The following is a 26479-nucleotide window of genomic DNA, read 5'->3' on the forward strand; positions in this document are numbered from 1 at the left end:
ATGGCAGCTGTGGACAAAGATGTGGCTCAGAAGTTTTTGGATAGCAACCCAGCTTTTGCCAAGCAGTACTACGACAAGACATTCCGCCCCAAGGTCATCTCGGACTTGTTGTCAAACGATAAGAAGTTGGGGGTAGGTATTATGAATGAATCATACATTATGTAGGATGTATCTGAAGAACTTGATTAGTCTCTTTGGTGCATCTACAATGCAATGTTTGGATCAAAGTGTAGAAATGTAAGTCTGATTTATCTTCACATAACAAACTGTTATTTAATCGCACACTTTATCTCGGTATTTGATCCATGCATTAGGTTGATATGAGTCGTTTCCATGAGCTGAGTGCAGTGGAGGAGAGTGACATCATGTTTGACCTGATGAGGGACATCCAGGACAACGTGCAGATGGAGAGGGCTATCTTCAACCTGATGAAGCACCTCTCCTTCATGTTGCGCTCGGACAAGATGAGCCTCTTCATGTACCGGCAACGAAACGGCACGGCCGAACTGGCGACCAGGCTCTTCAACGTGGACAAGAGCTCCTCCTTCGACGACTGTCTGGTGCAGCCTGACAGCGAGATCGTCTACCCTCTGGACACGGGCATCTTGGGTCATGTGGCCACGACCAAAAAGATGATCAACGTGCCTGTTGTCTCTGAGGTAGAAGAAGGGGGAGGGGGGGTGTCATCTCAAGGGGTCACTTTTGGGAGCGAGAGTTAGGTAGCACCGCGGGCATCATGTGTGAGTTTAAATCTGTGTGCATGTGTCTCTGTAAAGCAGGGGTATCGGCGTGATTTGTGAAACAGACTTTTTAACTGATATTGTATGGTCAGCAGAATGTTCAAGTAGTACAAACAATGTACTACTTAGTAGTACAAACAATGTACTACTTAGTAGAACAAACAATGTACTACTTAGTAGAACAAACAATGTAGGAACTCTGCTGCCAATGGAGGGCAGCAGAGTTCCATTCTGTGTCAGTGATTCCTCAAAAGTGTATCTGACATGATTTCTTTCTCTTATTTATAATTAACTGTAGGTCTTATTTGAGCATTTTTATTATGAAATTCCTCATTCTCCACGAATAGTCATCACTGTTCATTGTAGCTTCAAAGTTTACAGTGAATGACATTTCCTCTGGTAGAATTTTAAGGTATTCAAACAGGCTGAATTCATCAGTCTGCAATTACACTCTTTAAACATCATATTTACAGCCAGGCAAGATCAAGAAACTCATTCAAATGCTATTTTGGTATGGAAATTGTCAGACACATACTAAAAGAGTGATAGAGATGTGGTAGCCAGCATTCCAGTGGATTTGTGTGTGTGGGGTAGGTACAGTTCACTGTGCAATTTACCAGCGGGTAGTTCCCCTCCCCCCAGCCATATATGGATTGCTACACTAGGTGTTGCTTCACTGGCTGGGGATAAAGCCTGATAATCTGATTCGAATTAGAGCGATCCGGGATTATTTTTAAAGGTCATGGCTCTAAAGCCATTTTCACTACCTCAACACATTTTGTTTGTTCTATAGTTGAGTAGTTTACTTTCAGTGTTCTCTGTTTTATCTAGAAACCAATTGACCATTAATCCTAGCATTGCATATCGGACAGAAATCTAGAATATAACATTCAGGCCCGCACTTCAGGTTCTGTGACTGGTTCTCTCACCATGGTGCAGAAAGGTTTCGGGCAATCATCCTTCTTTTGCTCATGAAAATGATGCAGTAGGGTCTAGGGTCAGAAGCAGGAGAAGCTTTTGGCAGTTTCTTTTCTGACAGATGTTGGAGATTATGAAACCTGTTTTGACTTAACCTTTTCGATTGCAATGTTCCAAAAATAAGGATGGCTTGTACTTCTGGTTTGCCTTTACTTACCAAGGACTACACTCTTGTTATACATTTGATAGACCATCAGTACAGAGAATAATTATTTCCCTTTGAGAGGATCATTTGAGTGTTGTCCGGTAATAGAAAAAAAAAGTAATAAGCAGCCAAATGTGTAGGTCCTTTGAGATTCACTTTGAAGATATGTAATATCTACCTCTATCATTATCCGTCAGAGCCCTCACTTCAGTGAATTTGTGGACACCTTGACCGAGTACAGCACCAAGAACATTCTGGCTGCTCCCATTATGAATGGCAAAGACATGGTGGCAGTCATGATGGCCGTCAACAAACTAGATGGACCCCACTTCACGGCAAAGGACGAGGAGGTAACTCCCAACCAGCTTCCCACTGCCTGCCATTCCCACCCAGTTAAACTGTCATTATTTAGAAGACTAGAAATGTTTAGCGCTACATGAGGGTACGTACCACACACCACAGTGGTTTGAGTTTTAGTCACTCGTTGCAAATACTATGAAAGACGGTAAGCTGATACATTTGGTACCTGAACAGGTGTTCATTGCTGTACTGTTTTCAGTACATACTATGTAGTGTTTGTGTGTTTTTTCTCATAATCTCAGCAGATAGCTTTTTCACAGATGTCAAAGCTTAAGTCTTCATTCAAGTGCAAAATGTCCTCTTTTTGGGGGGAACGAGTGAAGTAAAGCGATAGTGCAGTGTGACAATCTTTGGAAATCTCTTTTTTTTTTCAGACTTTAAAAAAGTACTTGAACTTTGCCAACCTGGTACTGAGAGTATTTCATTTGAGCTACCTGCACAACTGCGAGACCAGAAGGGGACAGGTGAGATAAGTGCTTTTTACAGACACCTTCCACTGTAGCTGAGAAGCTCAATTCCGAGCAGTTTTGTCGTTAAAAATTCACTTGTGCTTGAATGCGGGCTATGTGTTCTTAATGGTTTCCGCTACCTCAAGCCTGTGCTTGTCTGTGAACTTCTGTGCTGCAGGTTCTGCTGTGGTCGGCCAGCAAGGTGTTTGAGGAGCTGACAGACATTGAGAGACAGTTTCACAAAGCTCTCTACACTGTCAGAGCTTTTCTCAACTGCGATCGCTACTCCGTGGGGTTACTTGATATGACCAAGACCAAGGTATGTGCAACCTCTGACAGAGCTCCTGTTAGGCATGTTTATATGGGCTGAAACAACCTAGTACTAAAACACTTTCTGTTTTAAGCAGATGTATAATTGTTTGCACCTGTAAATCATCATCAAAATACCATAGCATGTCAAATGGCTCAAAGAGCAAACTAATCATGACATTTTAACGACTGAAATTGAAACTTGGTTGGGTCCATATTTCAAGTATCTGTGCATTTCAGGAATTCTTTGACCTCTGGCCTGTGTTGATGGGAGAGGTCCCCCCCTACGATGGGCCCAAGACTCCTGATGGCAGAGTGAGTTCCACTTTAACAATAAAAGACCTGTACAGATCAGTTGATACGTGTCACAATATTAGCTTGTGCACAGACTAACTCTGACACCTAACCCATGTCCTTCTAGGAAGTGATCTTCTACAAAGTAATTGACTACATTCTACATGGCAAGGAGGACATCAAAGTCATACCGTGAGTTCCAACCTGCCTCCATGCTTGTAGTCCACAGTGTCACCGAGGACTACAAAACAGAAACAGAGTGAAAAGGGTGATACCTCTGCGAGGTCCTGTATATAGATGTATACTATAGTATGCATGGTGATAGGAGTCAGATGGCTGAGCGGTGAGGGAGTCGGGCTAGTAATCAGAAGGTTGCTGGATTGATTCCCAGCCGTGCCAAATGACGTTGTGTCCTTGGGCAAGGCACTTCACCCTACTTGCCTCGGGGGGTCCCTGTACTTACTGTAAGTCGCTCTGGATAAGAGCGTCTGCTAAATGACTAAATGTAAAATGTAAATGTATTAATCATTGTGGCTCTCTATGACTCCTCTCAGGGGCCCTACACCAGACCACTGGGCCCTGGCCAGCGGCCTGCCCACGTACGTGGCCGAGAACGGGCTGGTGAGCATCTCCATGCACACGTATGAGCAAACATCTACATGCACACGTATGAGCAAGCATCTCCATGCACACGTATGAGCAAGCATCTCCATGCACACATATGAGCAAGCATCTCCATGCACACGTATGAGCAAACATCTACATGCACACGTATGAGCAAGCATCTCCATGCACACGTATGAGCAAGCATCTCCATGCACACGTATGAGCAAACATCTACATGCACACGTATGAGCAAGCATCTCCATGCACACGTATGAGCAAGCATCTCCATGCACACGTATGAGCAAGCATCTCATCCACCACTAGCCAACTTGACAACTGTGTTAAGCTTGGAGTAACTTTGTTCAGCATCCCTGTGGAACGCTTCTGAGTGCTTGTAAAGCCTGCGGCCCGATACATTGAGAATGTTCTGAAGGCGAACGGGGACGTGTCCACTCAGACTGATCATCCACACTGTGTTTATCTGGATTATCTCTTTTCCTCTCCTGTCTTTCTCCTCTTTTAGATCTGTAACATTATGAACGCAGGCCAAGATGAATTCTTCAACTTCCAAGTAAGATCATCAACCATGAGTTTCTCAATGTTTGAACTCATTTGAATTATAGTAATAGTCCAACCCTTCAATGGCAGCAATTTAACAATGCTGTTGTCAGACAACATTTTAAAATGTTAATACTAATGATAGGTTGAAAATAATAAAAGGCAAACTTTGTTCTAGTCTGTTCTGTTGATTTGTATTCTATTCTATTCTTCCTCCAGAAAGAACCTCTAGACGCCAGTGGCTGGACCATCAAGAACGTCCTTTCACTTCCTATCGTCAATAAGAAAGAAGAGATTGTGGGTGTGGCCACCTTCTATAACAGGAAAGATGGGAAGCCGTTCGATGAAATGGATGAAACATTAATGGAGGTACTTTGAAGGACTGTGTATATAAGAGAGAGAAATAGAGAGAAAGAGAGAGAGAGAGGGAGAGAGAGAGAGGGGGGGGGAGAGAGAGAGAGAGAGAGAGAGAGAGAGAGAGAGCACAGTTACTGTTTCACTAATAAAGTGTGCCTGCACACAATTCCTGGTAACTGGAAATGTAGGTTTCTTTTTTGGTGGCACCTTGAGGACTATGTTGCTGGGAGAACCATTTTGGTGTAGGGTCTTAACTTTTTGCCTAAATCAGCAGTGTTAGCTAAAAGGGAAACTAGGTTGAAAATGAACAAAGACATATTTTTCACAATGAATTACCATTGATTAGCCACTAGATATCTTGACTCTTTTTCTACTTTTTCTAACTGCAGAATGCTCAAGATGTCTCCAAAAGTGATTGGAGCATTTTAAACATTTACACCTTTGGTTGCACTCTGCCTTTCCAGTCAGTGTTAGAATATTGCATGTTCTTTAGATGCAGTTCACTCATAACTGATAAAATATTCACCTTGTCTCTCTGTTCTTGTCTCTGTCGGGCCCTCTCCCCTCCTTCACACACACACACACACACACACACACACACACACACACACACACACACACACACACACACACACACACACACACACACACACCTTCATCTCCCACACACACACTTTCATCTCTCAATGTCTGTGGATGCTCTAGTCTCTCACCCAGTTCCTGGGATGGTCGGTCCTGAATACAGACACCTATGATAAGATGAACAAGCTTGAAAACAGGAAAGACATCTTCCAGGACATGGTTCTCTACCATATCAAGTGCAGAAAAGACGAGATACAGGATGTCTTGGTGAGTAAAGTAGATATCCTATAATGTGCAACAATGGTTTATTCAAATCAAGACAGATCTAACTTCTTGCATGATGTTTTTACATTATAGTTAAACCTTTGCAGCCACAAACAAATATATCTATCAGCACCAGTGCTGGAACATATTAAACAAATGTATCATAGTTTAAAGGGATTTTTGACCCTCGAAAAAGCAAAAGGCCTCTAAAATAACTAGTTAAAAGTAACATTTCCCACAGAACTCATTGAATTTGAATACAATTTGGAAGAACCTCCATATTGTGGAGATCCAATACTCACTGGCAATTTATGCCTACTTTTTAAGGCAGTAATGGGACTGGTAATTGAAATGTGTTGGCATGATAATTGATGTGTTGACAGCCTGTGTAAATAGTCACATTAAATATTATTTGTTGGTGATGCATGACTCACATCACTATTTCTTTGCCAGCATTTACATTTGCCACCTCAAAGTGTACACGCCATAATGTGTTGAATTTCACAGAATACTCGGGAGAGATGGGGCAAGGAGCCGCATGAATGTGAAGAGGAGGAGCTTGAAGAAATCCTGGTAACCAACTGTCATTTGATGCTATATCCTGAACAATCATAACAAGTAAAAAAACGATCGTTCACATCCTGCTTCATTCCCAGTCGCTCTTAACGTTCGGGTCTTACTACGAAACATTCATAGTCTTATTTCTCTTTAACTTACTAAACATGTGACCTGTCTCTCCTCCTTCAGTCTGAGGTGCTCCCCAACTCCAAGAAATCCGAGATCTTCGAGTTTCACTTCTGTGACTTTGACCACAGTGAGCTGGATCTGGTCAAGTGCGGCATTAAAATGTATTATGAGTTGGGAGTGGTGGATAAGTTTCACATCCCTCGAGAGGTAAGACAGTCTCCTGCTTATCAAACACTGACACACACAGATTTGTCTTACCTTTATATGACCAGCAGTATTGAACAAGTAATCATTTTAAGACATTGCAGTAACATGAACCATATCCATTTTTGGTATTGGCATTATCACAATACATTTTCCCTGTTTCTTTCAGACTCTGGTGAGATTTATTTACTCCCTCAGCAAGGGCTACAGGAAGATCACCTACCACAACTGGAGACACGGCTTCAATGTGGGGCAGACCATGTTCACCTTACTTATGGTCAGTAGCTTGCCACCCATACGTCTACAATAGTAGATGGCACATGCACAATAGTTTCCTCCGAGTTAATGGATCGTTCCTTTCATATTTTAGAGAACTCACATTTTAAAATTCTCATTAGAATTGTTCAGACAGGTAGCATTTCTCGAACCAACGTCGTCTCTAAACTTCCTTAGACAGGTGACCTGAAGCGTTACTACACTGACCTGGAGACCATGGCCATGGTGACTGCAGGGTTCTGCCATGACATAGACCACCGAGGCACCAACAACCTCTACCAGATGAAGTAAGGCTAGAGACCACGATCCGGTCAATAATCTCTCGAATGAGACGTTGATGTTTGCTGGTTTGCACGAATACATTTTGCATTTAAGTGAGGGTTAAATAGAATGGTACCGTTGTAAACAGATATAGTAAAGAATTTTTATTGACTATGTAAAAAAAAGAAAATCCAGTTATATGGTAATCTATCGTTCCGCACTTCCCTCGGCTGTGTGTCTCAGGTCTGGCAACCCTCTGGCTAAGCTGCATGGCTCCTCCATCCTAGAGAGACACCATCTGGAGACTGGGAAGACCCTGCTGAGAGACGAGGTTTACAGACACGTCCATTGTCAAGACGTTATTTTGGGGGGTTATCGCTGCTAAATTAAGGAGTCAGATGGCTGAGCGGTGAGGGAGTCGGGCTAGTAATCAGAAGGTTGCTGAATCGACTCCCCACCATGTCAAATGAGGTTGTGTCCTTGGGCAAGGCACTTCACCCTGCTTGCCTCGGGGGGAATGTCCCTTTACTTTCTGTCAGTCGCTCAGGATAAGAGCGTCTGCTGAATGACTAAATGTAAACTTAAATCAAGCAGATTCAACAATCATTTAGATAATATTATATGAACACTTAATTTCTTCCAGGGCTTGAATATTTACCAGAATCTGAGTCGTCGTCAACATGACCTGGTCATCCACTTGATGGACATAGCTATCATTGCTACTGACCTGGCTCTCTACTTCAAGTTAGTAGTATAAATGGATCTTAATTCATAAGGTAGACTGGCAGGAGATAAACATTCCTTTATCTTTCTCAATTGTAGAAAGAGAACGATGTTCCAGAAGATTGTGGACCAATCCAAAACATATGAAAACTGGAACGACTGGACTAAATACATGATGCTGGAGACGACTCGCAAGGAGATTGTGATGTAGGTCCTGACACACAAGATGAGCTTAAACACCGATTGTAATGTACAGAAGTTTCTCACTTAGTTTGACCACAGTCACAGTGGATGCTCTATGGACTCAAAAGGGACGTTTGAGTTAGGGTTACAGATGGAACAAACAACCACTGCCAAGAATCAAACTGACTTACACGTAGGAATTTGTTAGTATCTTACCATGCACCCAAGAGCAAAGTCTTTCAATTCTGCAGTCGTTACAAGAAGTACAATCAGCATGGTGAAGGTCTGTTTGGGCCTAGACCTTCAGTCGGTTTTCTACATGTTTTTCAGGGCAATGATGATGACGGCTTGCGATCTCTCAGCTATCGCCAAGCCTTGGGAGATCCAGAGCAAGGTACTGTATAAGAAATAGCAGCTGCTGCAAGTACATCCCCACTGTCAAGGAATGGCAGGAATGTAGTCAGGAATGTAGTAGTTTCCTCTGCTACGTAAATGAAAGGCATGATCTCTCCCTTGATTCAGAATGTTTCGAAATATCTAAATGAGTTGATTACCACGTGATGTGCCAGCCGCTATCACTGTGAGGTTGTCCGTGGTCGCAGACAGACACATTTAGGCTGCATGCGAAAAGTGCTTTGAGAAACATAAATGAGCAAGTATTAAGTACGTTTTGTCAACACTGTGTCAATTTGTACTTAATCAGGTGAGGTAGGTCAGTGCTAATCACTGACAATAACCAAGGAACTGTATTTCGCGTGCGATGACTATTCCTCTGTTGTCCTGCAGGTGGCGCTGTCGGTGGCTGCAGAGTTCTGGGAGCAGGGTGACTTGGAGAGAACAGTGCTGGAGCAGCAACCCATTGTGAGAGGGGAGAGATGGGATGAGATAGAGAGGGGGGAGGAGAGGTCTTTGTGAGGTGGTCATGTAGCCTACACCTGGTGCTGGTTGTCTTCTTTAGCCTACATCTGGACTGAACTTTCTAGACTCACATGTCTCAGACTGCGTAGCTCTATCTGATTGAGTAGGACTGTAGTGAGGATTTTAAAAATGTAATATTACTGGTCTCTTGACTCACGGTGAACTGCTTAAGTTTTAGTCCAAGTCTAAAACTAGGTCAATATACTGGTCCTTGGATCGGTGACACAGATGTATAATTTTACACCAGAAATACTGGATTTTATAACTCTGAGATATAGCCTGCTTGCCACATTTGATGAAACAATAGTTTGCCATGAGGGGGACAGAGAGCGTGTTTTGAACATGCGATTGTGTTTCCTGTTCTTTCCTAGCCCATGATGGACAGGAACAAATCAGCGGACCTTCCCAAGCTGCAATGTGGTTTCATTGACTTTGTGTGCGCTTTTGTCTACAAGGTGAGTCAAAGACAGCACACTCAAGCATTCTTCGCTGACCATTCACTGCATTAACTGTCAACGGTAACTTAATCATGGCAGACCGCGGTAGTGAATTAAGTCAGCCTACCCTTCCTTCATCTCCCTCCAATTTAGCTTGCTTCCCTTTCATCAAAATTGCTTTGATTTGCACATTGTATCGAACTAACTGATCTGAATCATTAATCCCTTCATCCCTGCACCACTTCCCTCCCTTTTATCCTTCAAGGAGTTCTCTCGTTTCCACGAGCAAATCACGCCCATGCTGGACCGCCTGCTGAACAACCGGAAGGAGTGGAACGCCCTGAAGGAGGAACACGAGGCCAAGCTGGCTGTCCTGGAAGAGGCCAAGAAGGCTAAGGAGGAGGCCGCCACTGCAGCCATGGCAGCCAAACAAGGTATGGCAGCCCTTCCCACAGGCATGCACGCTCCCCTTCCTGACCACAGAGGGCGTTGTTGCTGTTCATTTAGCTGAAAAGGATGCTACGCATATACAACCAAAGCATGCACAAACGGTCACATATTAACTCTGCAGCCTTTTCTCCCTCTTGTCTACAGCGAGTGCAGCCCAGGCTTCTTCACAGTCCAAGACCTGCGTCATAAACTAGAGAAACAGCCTGCTTGTTGGTAGACACTGCTGGATTGACGAGGTTGTGTCAGAATGGGTACATGAGCTAAACCTACTGCACACGGGTGCACTAGTTGCCTGATGTCAAGCAAAGCCTAGTCAGTGTCGTAGGAAAGATGAAATTCTGTCAAATCTTTCAAGTCTCAATCTCTATATTGCGTTAATCTCGTCTTGAGTACATTGCAGTACAATATAACTGCTTGTAAATGATGTAAAGAATATTAAATGGTTTTTACCAATCCCTCCTGTAAGAAAATGTATTGGCTGAAGTGTATCCCTGAGCATCATTAGTAAATGTGTTTTAGACTGTAAAAAAGGACAGACATATTTATCAAAGTAGAAAGACAAATGTACAACCCTATCTTATAAGGATACGATCAACCTGAACAAGGAATTGCAACCAGAATACTTGCAACATCTGCCCTCAGGATGGTGTGTAAGCGAGGTAAAAAGAGCTCACGTTATGTGTGTGTGTCTCTGAGCCAGAATGTGTGCTTGGCATCCCAGAGGAACCATACATGATGTTACACAACACAGAGCGCCGCTACGGGGGAGAAGTGACCTATTTGAGCGGGGAGAATGAAAGGTGATTGGCAGTGGAGGATTGGATTGGTGGAAGAGCCTTAGTGGAGCGCGTCACACATACCCTACATCCTTTACAGTCACACGCACGCACTGTACACGTCAACAGCGCGTGGGGGCTTGTGATGCTGCCCGGGTCCTCTGTGACGTCACGCTCCTGTCAGGATTGCCATACATGGGTATGTTGCTCTGCCATGCTTGTTCAGCTCTGACGACGCTAGGGCAGGGGATGCAGTGAGGAGAGGCTGCAGTAGGGAGAATCTGCAGTGAAGAGAGGCTGCAGTAAAGATTGGCTGCAGCAAGAGAAGGCTGCAGCGAGAAGAGGCTTCAGTCAAAAGAGGCTGCAGTGAAAAGAGGCTTGAGTCAAAAACGGCTGCAATAATGAGAAGATGTAGAAGGCAAAGGCTAATGTATGGAGAGACACTGAAAACTGCAGTAGATAATGCCCTGTTAGTATAGTTGTGCAATGAGACATTAACCAAGGCTGCGGATGCTGCAGTACGCACTGTCCTGTAATCCCTTTACTCACATGGACTACAGTGCAGCTGAAATACACAGTTAATGATTATCATCCAATCACAGACGAGTGGAAATAAATCATATTAATGAAATGCCGTCATGAAAATCTATGAATCTACATACAATACACACTATAAAGGTGAATTGAAACTTTGTTACTGTATGAAACTCCTAATTTAGCTTGGCATCCTGTTTACTTTTAACCTCCACTTCCTAGAGCTGGCCGTGTGGCCAAAATCACTGAATAAATAGCGTGTTTTTTTTTATCTAGCTTTTTAAAAATAGTTTTAACAATATGGAAGCATAAACATTATTCCTCTTTTCAATCACTGATACATCAATCAAACTAGCTGTGAACATGATTCACTAGTCTTGTTCTGGTGACTCCCGAGGTATAGCTCAGTGGTAGAGCATTTAAAAGCAGATCAAGAGGTTGCAGATTCAAGTTTCCTCCTGCATGTTGCTTTGGATAAAAGCATCTTGTAAATAAATACATTATTATTATTATCCTGGGTATTATATATCAGTAAATGACACTTCAGAATGTACATGAGGATTTTATTTTTTATTTGAGGCAAATCAATGAATATATTTACTTTTTACATTATATGACAAACAACTACTGTTTAATGATGTAAACAATCTCTGAAGAGAAATGTACTCAGTTTAAAAGGAAGCGATCGTCTTTAATTTGTAACTATTTACATGAATTAAAATATAATTTATAACAAGATAATTTCAACTATATATATATATATATGTATATATATATTTTTTATATTAAATATAGTAGATTTAAACAATTAAAAAATACTGAAATGCAGTTTGTCTCCACATTTTCAAAGATGAAATAACACAAAACAGAGAAAAACATAAAACCTAAGTGGTGTATAAAAAAACCATGTAAAAATATAAAATCTTACTAGCAGAATTTACCATTTACCAAAAACTAAGTAAAAAAAAAAAAGGAAATAATTTTGTAAATCTGATAGTCATTAGTTGTAAATTGACAAAACCTATAGCGATGAAAAACGCAACTAAATGTACAACGTATGCCCTTTAATGTCAAATTGCTTCCACCATAGATCACTCACATCTTTCAAGATTGTGACAGTTTACAGACACCGCATGTTTCTCTTGTATGTCATCACATCGCCTTGATCAGATTTTCTGATTTTTCAGTTCATTTACCAGTGGGATACAAATAGACACACAAAGAACTGTGAAAAGTGTCGTGAAGACCAACCAGTAGAATAACAAAACCAGAGAACGGCCAGTATTGCAAGGACTTCTATTGGGTGACTCAATATTGTAGTGAGTTTCAAAATGAAAGACAACACATGAGATTCAGTGGGACATGGGATTAAATTATGACATCTCTAAACTCAATCTGACGAGGCTCTCAAGCTTTGATTTGAAGCCAACATGAAATCGTCGGTTTTTGGTCTACTTTGCCTCTCAAGTTTGTTTCTTGCCATTTCGGAAGAGTGGAAAGAAAGTATTGCATTTTGTCTAGGGTTTCCCTTTGGAATAATTATTATATATAATTATTTATATATAATTTGGATATCTGGATCTCTCAATCTACAAAATCAAGGTTGACAGCAGTTCATTCGAAGTGCTCTGAAAATACTGAGGAAAATGGTCAACATCAAAGTTTTCTATAAGAAAGTATATAATCATCTAAATATCTACACGAACACACAAATATATATTCATATGTATATATATGTTTATACTTTTTTTTATAATATGGCTGTATTGAAAAACTTTTTAATTACTTTACCAGTAATTGATAAAACACATTAGATTTGAAAAGAGTCAAAACAGTATAGTAAAAGCTAGAGTTAGCTTTGATCATCCCTCTCATTGTGTCATTAAGGCTCTCCAAATGAGATTCGGTCAGTTGTTATTTTACTCTACTGATGGAAGCACCCACACAGTCATCAAGTAGTCAGAAAATATTTCAACAGGGTTCAAATCACAAAACAATTGTTTCCTTTCCCTTCCACAGAACTCTGAGACAAACGTGTTCACAAATTACTGTACGTCTGATATATTTGTACACTTGTTTGCCGAAGCAATCAGGTCTAAACAACTTGCGTACCGGTACCATCAAAATGTTGCAATAACAATAATATACTTAGTCTTAATGGTTGAAATTTCAGTCAAGGGGCACAGTATTATGTTGTTATTATTATATATTATTTTGTTTTTGATACACGTTTTTAATGTACGTTATAACTCACCACAGTGTTACTGTAATGTTAATGCTTTGTTTTTACAGCAGTTTATATTTTACAGTACAGGATCTGTTTCAAGGATTACCCCGTCATATTTTCAACAATAAACTACTTAAATAACCACGTCCATCTTTGAGAAAGGCTGTCTCGAAGATTTATGTATTGCATCTCAATTGCTTTAAAAAACAAAACTCATCAAAAATATAAAATGATTAGAAAACAAACAAATAGAGCCTTCTAATACATAATATATCTAAAGGGATACTTTTTAAAACAGTGTTGTACTTATGAAGTAATTTCCCTTTCTTCCTGTTTAAATTCTAACTTGCATCTTTCAGTGTTATAAACTCCACCTTGTTTTGACTGATTAGCATTCCTGGGACCCGCCACCTTCATCTACAAATCACTGCAGAGACAACAACACGTTTCATCTTCACACAAGGCATAGTGCTATACACATGTATTATATCGTTTTTTTTATGTAAACCAGCACATTCTCTCACTTTCATAGTAAACATACTAAGCACAAATAACTCATTCAGCTTTTCGAGATTAGGTTAAACGTTTGAGAATATATCTTTTTTCAATCAGTATGCGGTATAGCAGGAAATGACTCCAGTAACCTTCAAAGGGTTATCCGGGAAGACGCATCTTGATAGGCTACTCTTTCAACACTGAATAAGGCGTCTTTGTACTTAGTGTGCGTTCTAATAAAGTTGAAGGAGAATCCAGTGATGTAAACATTCAGTTTCATGTGTATTACAGAGTTATAGAAAGAGAGGGGGGCTTGGTAATTTGTTAGAAAAGGAAAGGGTTGCCAAAGCTAGGATGGTACGGAGCCCCTTGCCTACACACTAGGGCTCAACTGCAAAGTCATGAGGTGGCTGGGGCATGGGAATAGGGTCCCTGAAAAAAATCAAGAATCATACTATTGAACCCCCCACCCCCACCCCTCAGCCAAGGCAACGACAGCCCTAACCACAAGACACGGACAGCAAACAGACCCACAAAAACACACATCGAGACTGGACACAAAAAACAATCAGCCAAATTGGTACACGCGGCTAGGAAAACCAAGATGATCCAGCTACCGTTTATCCACCAGAGAAGCAGACTTTAGAAACCAAACTGAGGGACTGAGCGGGGGAGCTATGAACAAAGAGGGAGAGAGTTCCCAAAAGAAATATAGGAGGGATGAATATGAGGTAGAGATGCTCTCTTGGAACAGTACCTTAGCCCAGATCACGTTTCTACACTCATTTCGGCATTATCTTCCTCTCTAATGGGGTGCGATGGTCAGACCGAGTGTATGGGTGGGCATTGAAAGGTTTGGGGGCTCTCTCACTTGGCTAATGCTGCTTCACAGACACAAACTGCAATCCTTCATACTTGAGAAGCAGAACGACATGGTCACGGTACATTTCCTATTCAGAGTCATTACGCAAATACATATCTACGACAGAATGTGTTTGTAATTATGTTGTTCTTAATTGTGTGCGTGTAATAGTTGACGGTGAAAATCGCTGGTGAACCATTTACCATGGGCCCTATATGTTATGCTATGCTTCCCTAATTTTAGTCCCCATGTCAAATTTAATTGTCTTTCGTACACGTCGCTCTACAATTCCCGTTCAGTAATAATTCCTTCCTGAGCTGCAGAGGGAGCCAATCATAGATGTTGCAGCGTGTGCTGTCAGCAGCTTAGCCAATGGCATGGCCGAGTGTGAAACAGTCAAGGGCAGGAGACTTCACCTCATTAGTGTGCATAGATTAAATCAAGGAAGCACTAAAATTACAAAACATGATTTTTTTGTTGTAAACTTTTTAAAGTCAAATGTTTTGTTTTTCTGGTATTTTCATAACACACACAGTGTTTAACATTGACAGATTTTGCTAAAATGAAGCAGGTCTTTCATAACCACATACAGCACAACCTCATGGCGAACACAGCTTGTAGCTTCCACCAATAGTGACCAAGGGGATACAACGCAGACACACATTACACGACAACCAATAGAGTGATAGCAAGGTGTGCTACACATGTCTTTAGACCACCAGTTTGTTCACATAGCTGTGACAATGATGTCATGAACACAGACAGGAAGCAGCTTTTGTTTGTTCAGAGAAATTCTTCTTCTGGTTATTTCATTGCTGTTTTGTTTTCATTCTCCCTTCTGATCCCTGCTTCCTTGCAGAGGAATCCTCAGTTGAAAATGACAAGGTCCATTTCTTATTCCAATGTTAAATATGTAAACATTAAGAGGTGCCTTGGTGTTTCCGTCTAGGTTTTGAGGCCTAAGCTCAGTCAGAAACTGAGGAAGAGGAGGGGCATCTGTTCCCGAGGCGGGAGCAGGTAGGAAGAGGGGTCAGCGATGCAGGCTCTTCTGGGCCTCTTTCAACAGGGTGTCAAAGTCAAGGGCATCATATTTGCTCTTCACTGGGCCTGGCCCCGCCTCATCTGGGGATGCAAAACCAACACACACCACCATGATGACACCGGCAGTCAAACTCATTGAGAGAGAGAGGAGAGAGAGAGAGAGAGAGAGAGAGAGAGAGAGAGAGAGAGAGAGAGAGAGAGAGAGAAGAAGAAGCTTGTTTAAACATTCCTACCACTTAATTATCTGTACTTTACGCACATTCATCATTTGTCTGTATTGATTTTTGTGTAAGTTAAGATTCCTTCCTTGTACCAAGACTCTCTTTCAGGGCTGTCTGCCTGCTCTCCCTCACCTAGATCGATGTAGCGTTTGCGGGTGATTCTACGCAGGCCGTTGCTCAATCCGTTTTGGAAGAGTGATTCTCTCCTGTGCCTCTGTGTGGGCCCTGCAGGCCCCTGCCGGATCTTTATCACCCCACAGCGCTCCCTGCAGGATGGGAGAACCATTAGACGCCAGCAGATTTACAGGAAAATAACCAGAATATTTCTATTAATGCACATGATTAGTACTGGGTGAGCAGAGTATGCACATCTATGAGATGATCTATTAAGATTACATTTGGGTGGGGAATCAAACACAACTACTTCTTGATCATGCTTGTATGTGTGGGGCTGCAGTTACTCAAATTTGTATCCAAACCACATATCCTACTTGTATGGGTGACTTGACTAAGACAATCATACGATAAAATTTCTCTTTGGGGTTCTGGAATGTACATCATGTAGCTACAGTTTTAGCATAAACCATTACAAGTAAAGTAAATCAAATTCAGTTCAAATGTACTATGAAAGACAAGAACGTACTCATTCTTGATAATGACTTTGCAGTCCTCAGGGTCTCCAAAGGCTTGAAAGCGCTTCCTTAGCATCATCTGTGTAACGCTGTTGGGCAGGTTGTGGATGTAGAACACTTGGCAGTTGTCCTGGCAATGGAAAATGGATGTGAGATGACATACATTACATACATCTAATATAGTCTGGCCGTCTAATACTGTGTATAACTGTTTTAAGATACATATACAAATAATATAATCATTCATTAAAAAAACAACTTAATTGTAAGATGTTAGTGTAAGTTCTACCTCTTCTTTCTGTGATCCAGACTTGGTAATGCTCCTCTGCTTGTCGTCGTGGCAGGCCTCATCATTCTCACAGCTGAGGTAAATGAGAAAAGAAACAAGGACAAACAGCAGGTTCAGAAGTTACACTTCACTCACAATCTCTTTCATTGTCGAGGGGAATAGTCTCCATTTATTTACTAGCAAAGATAGTCGCACAGATACACCGCACTGTTCGGTGAAGTAAATCTAAAAAGATATACAATAACCTTACACCACCAGCCATATCATCCAAACCTATCATCAGTCTCACCTGAAGTCAGACTTGCTGCTCGGGGACTGGGGAGGGCAGCAGCTGCTGTGGTTGATGGGCGAGGGAGAGCGACAGGAAGAGGGCCGTTCTCCCTCTTCCTCCGAGTTCTGGGGGGACAAGGCCTGGGCTGACGCTGACTGGGCGGCCGACGTCATGGCACGGCCCTTCCGGAGCCCGTCCGCTGTCCTGCTGCCCGGCTCCTCCACGGCTTTGGTGTTCAGCCTGTTGTCTTGCTGTTTGCTGAACCTGTCCCCCAACACCTGGTTGGCTTGGTCTCCGTCCCGCTCCGCCCTCTCCAGCGCCCAGGGAGACGGGCACAACGCGGCGGCCGTCCTCTTTCTGCTCTCCCCCAGGCTGAGGAGGCAGTAATCGTGGTCGCCAAACGTCCGGTGGATCACCGCCGCCTTGGGTGCGTCCTGGCTGGCCTGGCCCATCCGGCGGAGCTGAGCGTAGAGTTCCGTCTGCTCCGGGAGTTTGCGGGCGTTTGCGCGGCTCAGCCACGAGCCCTTGGCGGTGTTCGGAGTCTGGGTCTGGGTGTCAGCCTTCCCCTCCGGCTTGAACAGCTCCTCCTCCATGGATTTGTGAGGAGGGGTGGTGGGGGGAGTGAGGCCTGGGGAACACGGAACGCACGTCAGCCAATCAAACTCACAACCTCTAAGAAGACATGCACGTTAACACCACAACATTTTTCCATTCGCATTTCTGTTTCGGGGTCATGAACTTTGACCCTAGTTTGTCCTATACCAGCATATGTGCCACTAAGGCAGCCAAACATGCTTAAAACTGTTAAGGTATTATCTCAGCTGGGGACAAATAACTGTCTCTCGTTTCTCTTTCTGCCTCGATTTTTTGCCTTTGGTGCTACAAGAACGTATGCGTACTTGTCGTTTGAAATGCAGTTCACATTTAACAACAAAGAGTCCGACTGAAGAGCAACATGAATAGTAACAGCGTGATCATTACCTGCTGTGCCACACAGGTCCATGCTGAGTGGCTGCTCAAAGGGCTTGCTGGGGTACTGTGCATCTCTGCTCAGGGGGAAGAAGAAAGAGGGAGAGAAGAGGGATGGAGGCAGAGATATCGACACAAGTTAGCTACACACAAATATTACAAAACTGTACAGCTCACTTCTCAAATTTGTCTGGGACTTTAGGGTTTTCTAGTAGATGTCTGTTGCAGGTTTTTTTTTTTTTTACTTCACTTTTGTTTACAGTGCTTCTGTATACTCATGTTTCACTGGTCTGAGACAGTCTGGACTTATGAGTAAAATGTGTGAGTATTTGACTATAAAAACACAATGTGGAGAAGGGAACAAGCTTCCTAGTCCGCAGAACCTCTGAGGGATTGTTTGGTGAACACCTGAGTGCTAAACTTGTCCACCTGTCCATTGGAACCAAACAACAGAGTGTTCGCTTTCAGGTTAGGAATGCAAACACTATACATGCCAAAGCTCTGTTGTTTTGTATTAAACCTCAGGTTGCATTTCCAGTGTGGATTAGGATTACGAAAGAGACAGTAACACCAACCCTGTCGATTTCTGTGTCAACGGAAGACAAAGGCAGGATCGTTTCTCTGCAATTAGAACAGAAACACCAGTGATTATGTGAATGGTCAGAACTCCATAATAGAGCGAGAGAGAGAGAGAGAGAGAGAGAATGTGTGGTCTTTTCTGTGCTTCTGTCTGAATGTGGGTTACTAGACTGCGTAACAAATGATTTGAATTGCACAATTCAATCTTAAAGAGGATCAATCTCATTTGGAGCATTTGTTACTCGTTGGTTTTTCCTACCTTTGTGGCAGCAGGAGTGGCCAGGGTCTGCCTGGTTCTGGAGGCTGCTCTCAGAAGCCGTCTCCTTCCCCGCCGGATTTCCCATGTGCTGCTTGACCTCCGCTGTCTCCTGGCTGCCGCCCTGCCCTGCCCCAGACTCCACCCTCACGCGCCCATGCCGCACACGCTTGGCAAAGCGGCTGGGGAAGGAGGCCAGGCGGCGGGAACGACGCACCGAGAAGGACGAGTCGTCCGCCTGGGGACTCCCGGGGCCGGGGGATTCCGGGGCAGCCCTGGAGGAGGTGGGCAGGGGGAGGTCTGGTCTGGATGAATGACTGGCCTGGCTGGGACTCTGCGGGGGCTCGGCGGAGGCGGGGGCTGCCTTGGTGTGCTGTCCCCTGCAGTGGATGTAGGGGGGGCTGTGCAGTCTGTAAGGCTTGCTGACGTCGAAGGACGTGACGGCCTCCAGCAGCTCGCGGAGCAGGGAGTTGGCCTTCACCTCCCGCTGGTGAGAGAAGGCTGGGCGCGGCCGCGGGCCTCCGCCCTGGGCCTGGGGGGCGGCTGCTTTGAGACAGTTCGGGGGGCTGCGGGCGGCGGAGCCCTCGGGCTTGGCCCGGCGCGCGAAGCCGGAGCCCTCGCGCTCCCGGCGCTCCCAGGCTCCCTGCTTGCGCGCGGGCAGACAGTACGTGTGCATGTACTTAATGAGCTCCACCACAGAGTGCAGCTCCTTCTCCGAGGAGAACTGTGGCTTGAGGGGCTCGGCCGCACGGGGGGGGCCCTCCGCCTCGCTGCCTGACGACTCGTCCTCCTCGTCCTCCTCGTCCTCCTCGTCTTCTTCCTCCGAGTCGCTGTCGTCCTCGTCTTCGTCGTCCTCCTCGTCCTCGTCGGCGGAGGGCGTGTCCTCGGCGTCCCGTGCTGTGGTCAGGTGTCGATGGAGCTCCGTGCACAGGTGGCCCGCCGGTCGGACCGCGCGGGCCTTGCACTTTAGGGGGCTCTCATTCTGCAAGCACAAACACACAGAATGACTCTCTCCACGCTGACCGGGAATCGGATTAGGGTTCGGCGCACCAAAGCAGCGCATCCTCCCGCTTGACACGGCAGCCGCCTGCCCACAGCTACGCCTGCCTCGCGCTCACCTTTGAACACTGTTTGCTACAGATGCACTGATTGGGAGAGCGTTTCTGGACATGCTTGCAATTTCCAGGAGACAAATGTGATATTTGACCTTTATAGCTCCCCGGAACTCGTCGACCATTAGTTTGGCCCAGCTGCCAAAACCTGAGCTGTACTGTCTGGTCTCTATGTCTTGTGGCACTCACCTTAACCAGAGGCCTGAGGGGTTTGAGGTAAAGGCTCCTGTTGTTATTGCGATTTCTGCTCCCCTCTTTGTTTGCGTCGATGCCCGCGGGCACATTAGGGGGCGTCAACAAAAGCTTCTTCAGCTGATGAGGGAGAGAAGCGAGGAGAGGGTCAACTATCATCTCTCTGTACACTGTTTCTATTCATTCACCCCCTTCCCAAATAACAGCATCATCAGCACCAAATAACCCCATTATTTGAACAGAGGCCACAAAAGGAGCACAGGCAAAAGTACAGACAGGTATCAAATCCTCATCCGCAAACTGAAGGCTGATCTCTCTTGATGATCAGCTTTACTGTCTGGAGACATTTACAACTCAGTCAGATGTTTATTTCCTCTTTCGGCTTAACGAGCACAAGTGGGGCAGTGACCGTAGAGAATTAGCAGATGAAACACTTCTACGTAAAACAACATCCTCGACTGCTGCTCTGCGTCAGGCGTAGGCACACACTTCCACAAAGTAGGAATGGAGATTCAGGTCGGCTGATTACCTAAGGACCGACACTTGTGATATGTTTTCTAAACCTGGTACAAATAGATAACAATGTAGGTGAAAGACAACTCTCTGAGTTTCTGGATGAATCTGCCAGTGCCAACTTGGCGCAAGGTTCACGTTGTGAATGGTGTCTCTATGTCAATGGATTAGATTGAAGAGGGCACTAGGAGGGGTTTACAAATGGAACTGTGGAGCAGTCTGTTTTTGAGGTCTGGCCCAATTTCCGAGCCTTTGCAGCTCAATAGACGCCTTGTTCTCTGGTCAGGCATAGGGACAGCCCTGAGTAGGGGGTCCACAGCCTGCAGTCACAGCTCTGGTCTTCAGAACAGGCCAGCCATGTCTCCACTCCCAAGCGGCGGATAGTGGATGAATCAATCTGGTAAATGAAAACTAGTTTGGGGGTGAACTGCACTAAATTGACGCTAAATGTGTTTGTAAAAGGTCACTGTACCCCTACGATTCTCCTATATTAGTCTACGTTTGAGGCTGAAACTATATTGGCCTATGGCACATGTTTATTCCTGCTACTCCTACCTATTTACATACTATAGCCAGCTGAGGTTAGCACCATTTCCAACTATTTGAATGAGAGGCCTCTGTGCAGTGTGTAGTCAATCTGTTCACAATGGTGTGCTGTCACAGTGATCCTCTACAGTAACCATGGTATTACACAGGCAGGCAGCTACTCTAGTTTCATTCAGTAGCCAAACAACGGTGTCTTTGTCTGTAACCCTTCCCAACATACGATGTGTGCAACCCTTCAAACAATGTCAACATGTTAGCATAACTTGCAGGTATTTTGTCTTGAAACAAGCGCCACAAATACCTGTAACAACCTGAGGTAATTAGAACGGTTCTGTTACACTGAGAGAAGGAAATGTTAATCCTTCAGGAGTGACTGAAGAGAGGAAGGACAGAGGAATCCCACAGCACAGTGAGAGAGGGAAAGAGTGGGCTAGGGTCACAGGATTCACAGGATCAAAGGTGGACTCCATGACCTGGCAGGTCAAATTGGAGGCTGGAAGGAACCTATAGTACAGTAGAGTCTGTCTTGTGAGTTAAGAGCTTGTGAAGAGTTACTGTCTTGTGAAAATAACATAGAACATGAAGTACTGAAAGAAACAAAGAGCAAGATGTATCCGTTTTTGAAGTTATCCCAGGCGGCATGTGTAGCCAACCTGTGCCTGCCTTTCTGTAAGAGTCATCGTTATTAACAGGACGTTTTTACCAGTTGTTAAAAAATACTTTAAATGATATATTAAGCCCAAAATGAGAAAAGTTCAGACCTGTGTTGCCTATCAAACCCATGCTGTCAGGCAGTCAGAGCAGAGGGCCATCCACATCCACTTAAACAGCAAGGAAGGGTTCTTACTAGAGACTGGTCTTCTGTCTCTGCACTGAGGCACTCTGGGAAGCGCTCAGTGTCCAATGGAAGGTCTTCCTCATCTTCCTCAAGCTCCTCCCCTAGAGAAGGGAACACGGACAGCCCCCCCACCTCGTCCTCCACCATGCCATCCAGGCTGTCTGTCAGGGCAGCCAGAAGGGCCGCATTCTCCTCTTCTATCTGCAGGGGGCGGTATAATAGAGAGCAACACCAGATCAATTACGATAGGAGCATGGTGCTTGCAGTATATACACAGAATGTCCATATCCTATACGGTTGGTATATTCCAGGAACAGGCATCTCATGGGGCACTGATGGTACAGTCGAACTTCAAGGTTAAATGAACAGAGATAACAGATCGATGTCTTCTCTTCCCATCCCCAAAACAGATCTATCTGCACATGGCATCATCGCCTCACCAATGGTAACCAAACCCTGGAACCCTTGTGAATCAAGCCCATCCTATACAAATCTGTATATATATATATATATATATATATATATACACGTCTGTGCATTAGTCAAATCAATAACCCGTTAGCCTGTCTGGAATATAGTCCAGTTGTTAATCTGTGCTACTCTGATCCCAGCTAGTTGAGTTCAGCAGCAACCAAAGGGGTTTATTTGAGATCTGATACATATGGTAGCAGATGTAGGTGAATGTGTAAGCAGGCAGACCGCGGACATGCCAGGGGGTAGACACATTGTCCTGCCCTTCCAATCTTAAAATGATGCAGGGATATAACCACTACAGAGACAAACTCCAGTACAGGACCACTACAGAGGATTCATCCATGGAGGTTTCGGGGGAGGAGATCTGCAGTTCTGCAGTCTTCCTCTCTCTTGATGCTGAAAAGGCTCCTAGAACTCCGCCCCTCTCGTGGTGGGTTATGATTGGCTGGTGTCTCACCTCAAAGAGCTGATCTCCTGTGCTGTACTGAACGGAGGCAGGCGAGACGTCCGATTGGTCGTTACACCAGTGGAGCTCGCTGAGGCAATTGACGCTGTCAAAGTCGCTGGCGTCCAGCTGTGATAGGTCGATGTCCGGGAAGTCTGCATCCAGGCGGTCTGAACACACCTCCTCCTCCCCATACTGATGAGACAATGCGAGAAGAGGAGAGAGAGAAAGGTCACATTAGCGTGGGTTCAAAGGGTCGCTTCTTTGCTGATACAGGGTAACATTATTTGGGGGAGGAGGGGGGGGGAGTCCAACAGTCTGTGTTGGGCAACAGTTTAGTAGCGAACCATGCTAACCATGTAACTAAAGGTAGTGTACCTTACTGACAGGAAGAATATGTAGTTATTTTATTTTATTGTTGTTGTTTTATTGTTGTTGTCAAGTCTTCTTCTATTCATCCTGCTTCTAGAACATTCTAGACACACTGCGGAAATGTTCCGGAGCCTGTCCTCGTCTTCAAACAAACCGAAAAAAACACCAGTCCAAACCAGGCCTACAGAGAGACGACTACAGTGAAAAGATAAAAAGAACTATCACGCTACCGTCCTGATCTCAAGGCCGAGTACAGTGCTGTGCGTGTATGCATGTGTATAAGACACCTGGGCTGTTGAGCCCACAAAGGGGGCCAAACACATTCATATTTAACCACAGAGCCATCCCTATGTATGTTTGATGGAGTCGAACACTGAATACTCCAGCTCCGTTTCACACACGCGCCCATGCCCACAGGCCACCAGTGCGTCCCTCCAATCCATTCATGTTGCTACGGTGGACCTCGAGCTGAACTGGTAACTGCAGACGCCACTGACAGTCAATTCAGACCAAAGCAATTGCTTTAACGGGGCCTAATCATGGACAATCACTGTCAATAGCAGACAATACAACACTCTCTCGACGCAATTTCTGTAGCTGCCGTCAAGCCGGCACAGACACATTCACACGCAGTTGCAAACACAATCTTTCGGACACCAATCTGCATGCAAGCATGGTATTTAGGTCCTTGATTTCAGAAAAAAAGACTGTATGTCATCAAAGTTCACTCACGTTTTTTTTCACTGCACATAAATGCAGTGGTACTAAGTAGCTGGTCGACAAATTCAACCCAAGCAGTATCAGCAACGGCCTGATTGCTCAAGCCGCTTAGCTACGTTGATCAGGATGAGGGTTGTGATAGGGTGATGAGACAGTAGGTAGGAGAAGAGAAGATGGGATGAGGATGTCCTCTGCATGGCCGTGCCCGAGGTCACCCTCCCCCGAGCGCACACACACACACACACACACACACACCCATCCCCCATCTCATCCCTCCCCTGCAGCTGATGCAGGTGTGTGGATCCTCCTGGGATAAGTGTGCGTGTGCGTGTGTGAGAGGGAATGTGCGTGTGTTTCATGCAGCGTTTAGCACCCAGCTCACAGTCCTCTCCACTCGTGTCTGACTCATCCCCTGCCCTTGCTCAGTGCCCCCCCCCCTCCCCCCACACACACACACCAAACCCCCCCATCGCTCCTCCTTCTCAAGCAAATCATCAGCAAGGCAGATCCATTTCAAAGCCTACCGCTCTCCATTTCCAGGCGGACGTCGTCTTTTCAACCCCCCCCCCCCCTTTTGTCTTCCCCTCCCCCTCTGGATGTGAAGCGAGCACAGCCTGAACGTGGGCAGCACAGGCACGCACACACAGCAGCACAGACAGCTGCACAGCATGTGAACGCACACTCACAGTCTCTCCGCGCGGAACAGCACCGACTTTACACACCACAGACCCGTCAATTGTGTTTACACACACACACACGACTCCACCTGAATCCCTGTCGAGACACACAGGGCTTTATAGGACAGGACGCTGGGTACACAGTGCACATGAGATGTGTGAAGCTTCGAGGTTTATTGCAACAACTCATTACACAAAAAGGAATCCGGGATAGGAGGGCCACTGGCACCGTGTGTGCATACTGTGTCAATCTGTTAGAGCCAATGTGGAAATACAGCAAAGCCAGTATGGCAGCGCAGGGAGCCAGCCTGAGGTACAGGGACGGAGGGATGGCCGAACGCGAGAAGAATGGCACGTCTAACGGAGGACACTGATGGAGGGTTTGTTTCTGTCCGGGCTACAACGAGCACCCTGCAGAAGAAGGAGCGCCGTACTGCCGTACTGACAGGTTAAAGGCAGGGCGGCCGGGGAAAGAGCCACCTAGCCTGTCACTCCATCAACGTGTCAGGACATCAGGAAGAAGGATGGCCTCAACCTTCTCCTCGGCTCCGGACCTTTGTCCTCTGCCCATCACAATGGCTCCGCATCAAAATGGCAGATAACGGGAGAAGAGAGAGAGACAGAGATAGAGAGACAGAGATAGAGAGAGAGACAGAGAGAAAGAGAGACAGAGAGAGAGTGAGGCAGCTACTCTGATCGACCTCGCTGCAGATTTGACAAGAAACATGCCTGATGTATTAAGAAGATAACAGATAGGTGTTCAGCTCTGGCTACTGTGACGGCCCGGCTATCTACGGTATGTTATATATAGTTGTTATCCTTGGTCTTATGACTGGCTGTCTTACGCAAGCTGCTTGTGACAGGCCGGGATTGAAATTCTGGTCGTGCCGAATGGAGATGGACTCTCTAGCGCCTCTGCAGGCTGGGAGGAAGCAGACCGTGATGCCGTCGTCTCTAAGCTGTGTCCTCACGTCGCCAGCAGGCCATCAACAGTGCCAGGTTTTTTTTTTTTTCTTACAGGAGTTATTAATGGACCTTGAGAGAGACGACGCCAGTGACCTCAGTGTTCAGTCAACCAATGGACACCATGCCCCTTTATAATCCCTCTAAATTGTTGCCAGATTAGCAGTTAAACTAAGTCTGTGTCCCGACACTTCACTATCAACTACAAGCCAAGGGCGAGTGCCACGGTGGATCAAAGAGAGAATGGCAAGGTGGCTTGGAGGTTTAAATGTGTAGTTAAACAGCAATAAGAGGGAGTGTAGCAATGAGTGGCATACTGGGATAGAGGAATACATGTGGTGTGGAGGAGAGAGGTATGGAAGGAGTAACAGAGTAGAGGAACGGACTGAAAGGAAGAGAAGGCCGACAGGGTTGAGAGACAGAAGGTGACATAGACCTTGAGTGAGAGGAGGAAAAAGAAAAGGAGACAGAGAGAGAAAGAGCTGGGTTCAAAGACATTTATCCTAGTAGGCTAGTAATGGGATCTGATCTGTCAATCCAATTCAGTACTAAGAAAAAAAGCTTTGATAGTCTGCCAAAACTGACCATTCAAGGTTGGGCTTTAGAAAAGCAGGTTGCAGGTCTGAGGCTGGGCTAAAGGCCCAGCTACAGTGGTAAGCTCTTCTCCCTACTGTATTCTGAGACCACATTAATC

The 26479-nt window shown here is 44.9% G+C and overlaps 2 protein-coding genes across 4 annotated transcripts in view; one reads left to right on the plus strand and one right to left on the minus strand.

The window, feature by feature from the left end:
• pde6a (phosphodiesterase 6A, cGMP-specific, rod, alpha) lies at positions 1 to 10196 on the plus strand. 2 transcript variants are annotated; one of them, XM_084698983.1, is made up of 23 exons: positions 1 to 132; positions 315 to 659; positions 2061 to 2213; positions 2598 to 2687; positions 2851 to 2991; positions 3222 to 3296; positions 3403 to 3467; positions 3830 to 3896; positions 4405 to 4452; positions 4659 to 4808; positions 5502 to 5645; positions 6150 to 6215; positions 6390 to 6536; positions 6703 to 6810; positions 6987 to 7096; positions 7314 to 7401; positions 7714 to 7814; positions 7893 to 8000; positions 8307 to 8370; positions 8763 to 8837; positions 9266 to 9349; positions 9597 to 9765; positions 9926 to 10196. In XM_084698983.1, the coding sequence occupies exons 1-23, from the start codon at positions 1 to 3 to the stop codon at positions 9973 to 9975; spliced, it is 2580 nt and encodes an 859-aa protein (XP_084555109.1). In that variant the 3' UTR covers positions 9976 to 10196. The 2 variants fall into 2 exon arrangements, with proteins under 2 accessions (XP_084555109.1, XP_084555110.1); XM_084698984.1 differs by having other exon boundaries at positions 9935 to 10196.
• A 1944-nt stretch (positions 10197 to 12140) lies between these two features.
• The window catches only part of ppargc1b (peroxisome proliferator-activated receptor gamma, coactivator 1 beta), a 34199-nt gene continuing 19860 nt past the window's right edge, over positions 12141 to 26479 (minus strand). Inside the window, exons 2-12 of one of the 2 annotated variants that reach the window (XM_084706498.1) lie at positions 23066 to 23248; positions 22144 to 22335; positions 20235 to 20357; positions 18937 to 19915; positions 18674 to 18719; positions 18111 to 18175; positions 17148 to 17757; positions 16859 to 16931; positions 16581 to 16699; positions 16070 to 16203; positions 12141 to 15797 (exon numbers count right to left, since the gene is read on the minus strand). In XM_084706498.1, the coding sequence (XP_084562624.1) occupies positions 15706 to 15797; positions 16070 to 16203; positions 16581 to 16699; positions 16859 to 16931; positions 17148 to 17757; positions 18111 to 18175; positions 18674 to 18719; positions 18937 to 19915; positions 20235 to 20357; positions 22144 to 22335; positions 23066 to 23248 (2616 nt within the window). In that variant the 3' untranslated portion in view covers positions 12141 to 15705. The remainder of the gene's footprint in view (positions 15798 to 16069; positions 16204 to 16580; positions 16700 to 16858; positions 16932 to 17147; positions 17758 to 18110; positions 18176 to 18673; positions 18720 to 18936; positions 19916 to 20234; positions 20358 to 22143; positions 22336 to 23065; positions 23249 to 26479) is intronic. The other variant, XM_084706505.1, reaches the window with a different exon arrangement.

Source organism: Hypomesus nipponensis, chromosome 1 (genome assembly GCF_054491055.1).
Source record: "Hypomesus nipponensis isolate SF chromosome 1, ASM5449105v1, whole genome shotgun sequence".
NCBI classification, from domain to species: domain Eukaryota; kingdom Metazoa; phylum Chordata; class Actinopteri; order Osmeriformes; family Osmeridae; genus Hypomesus; species Hypomesus nipponensis.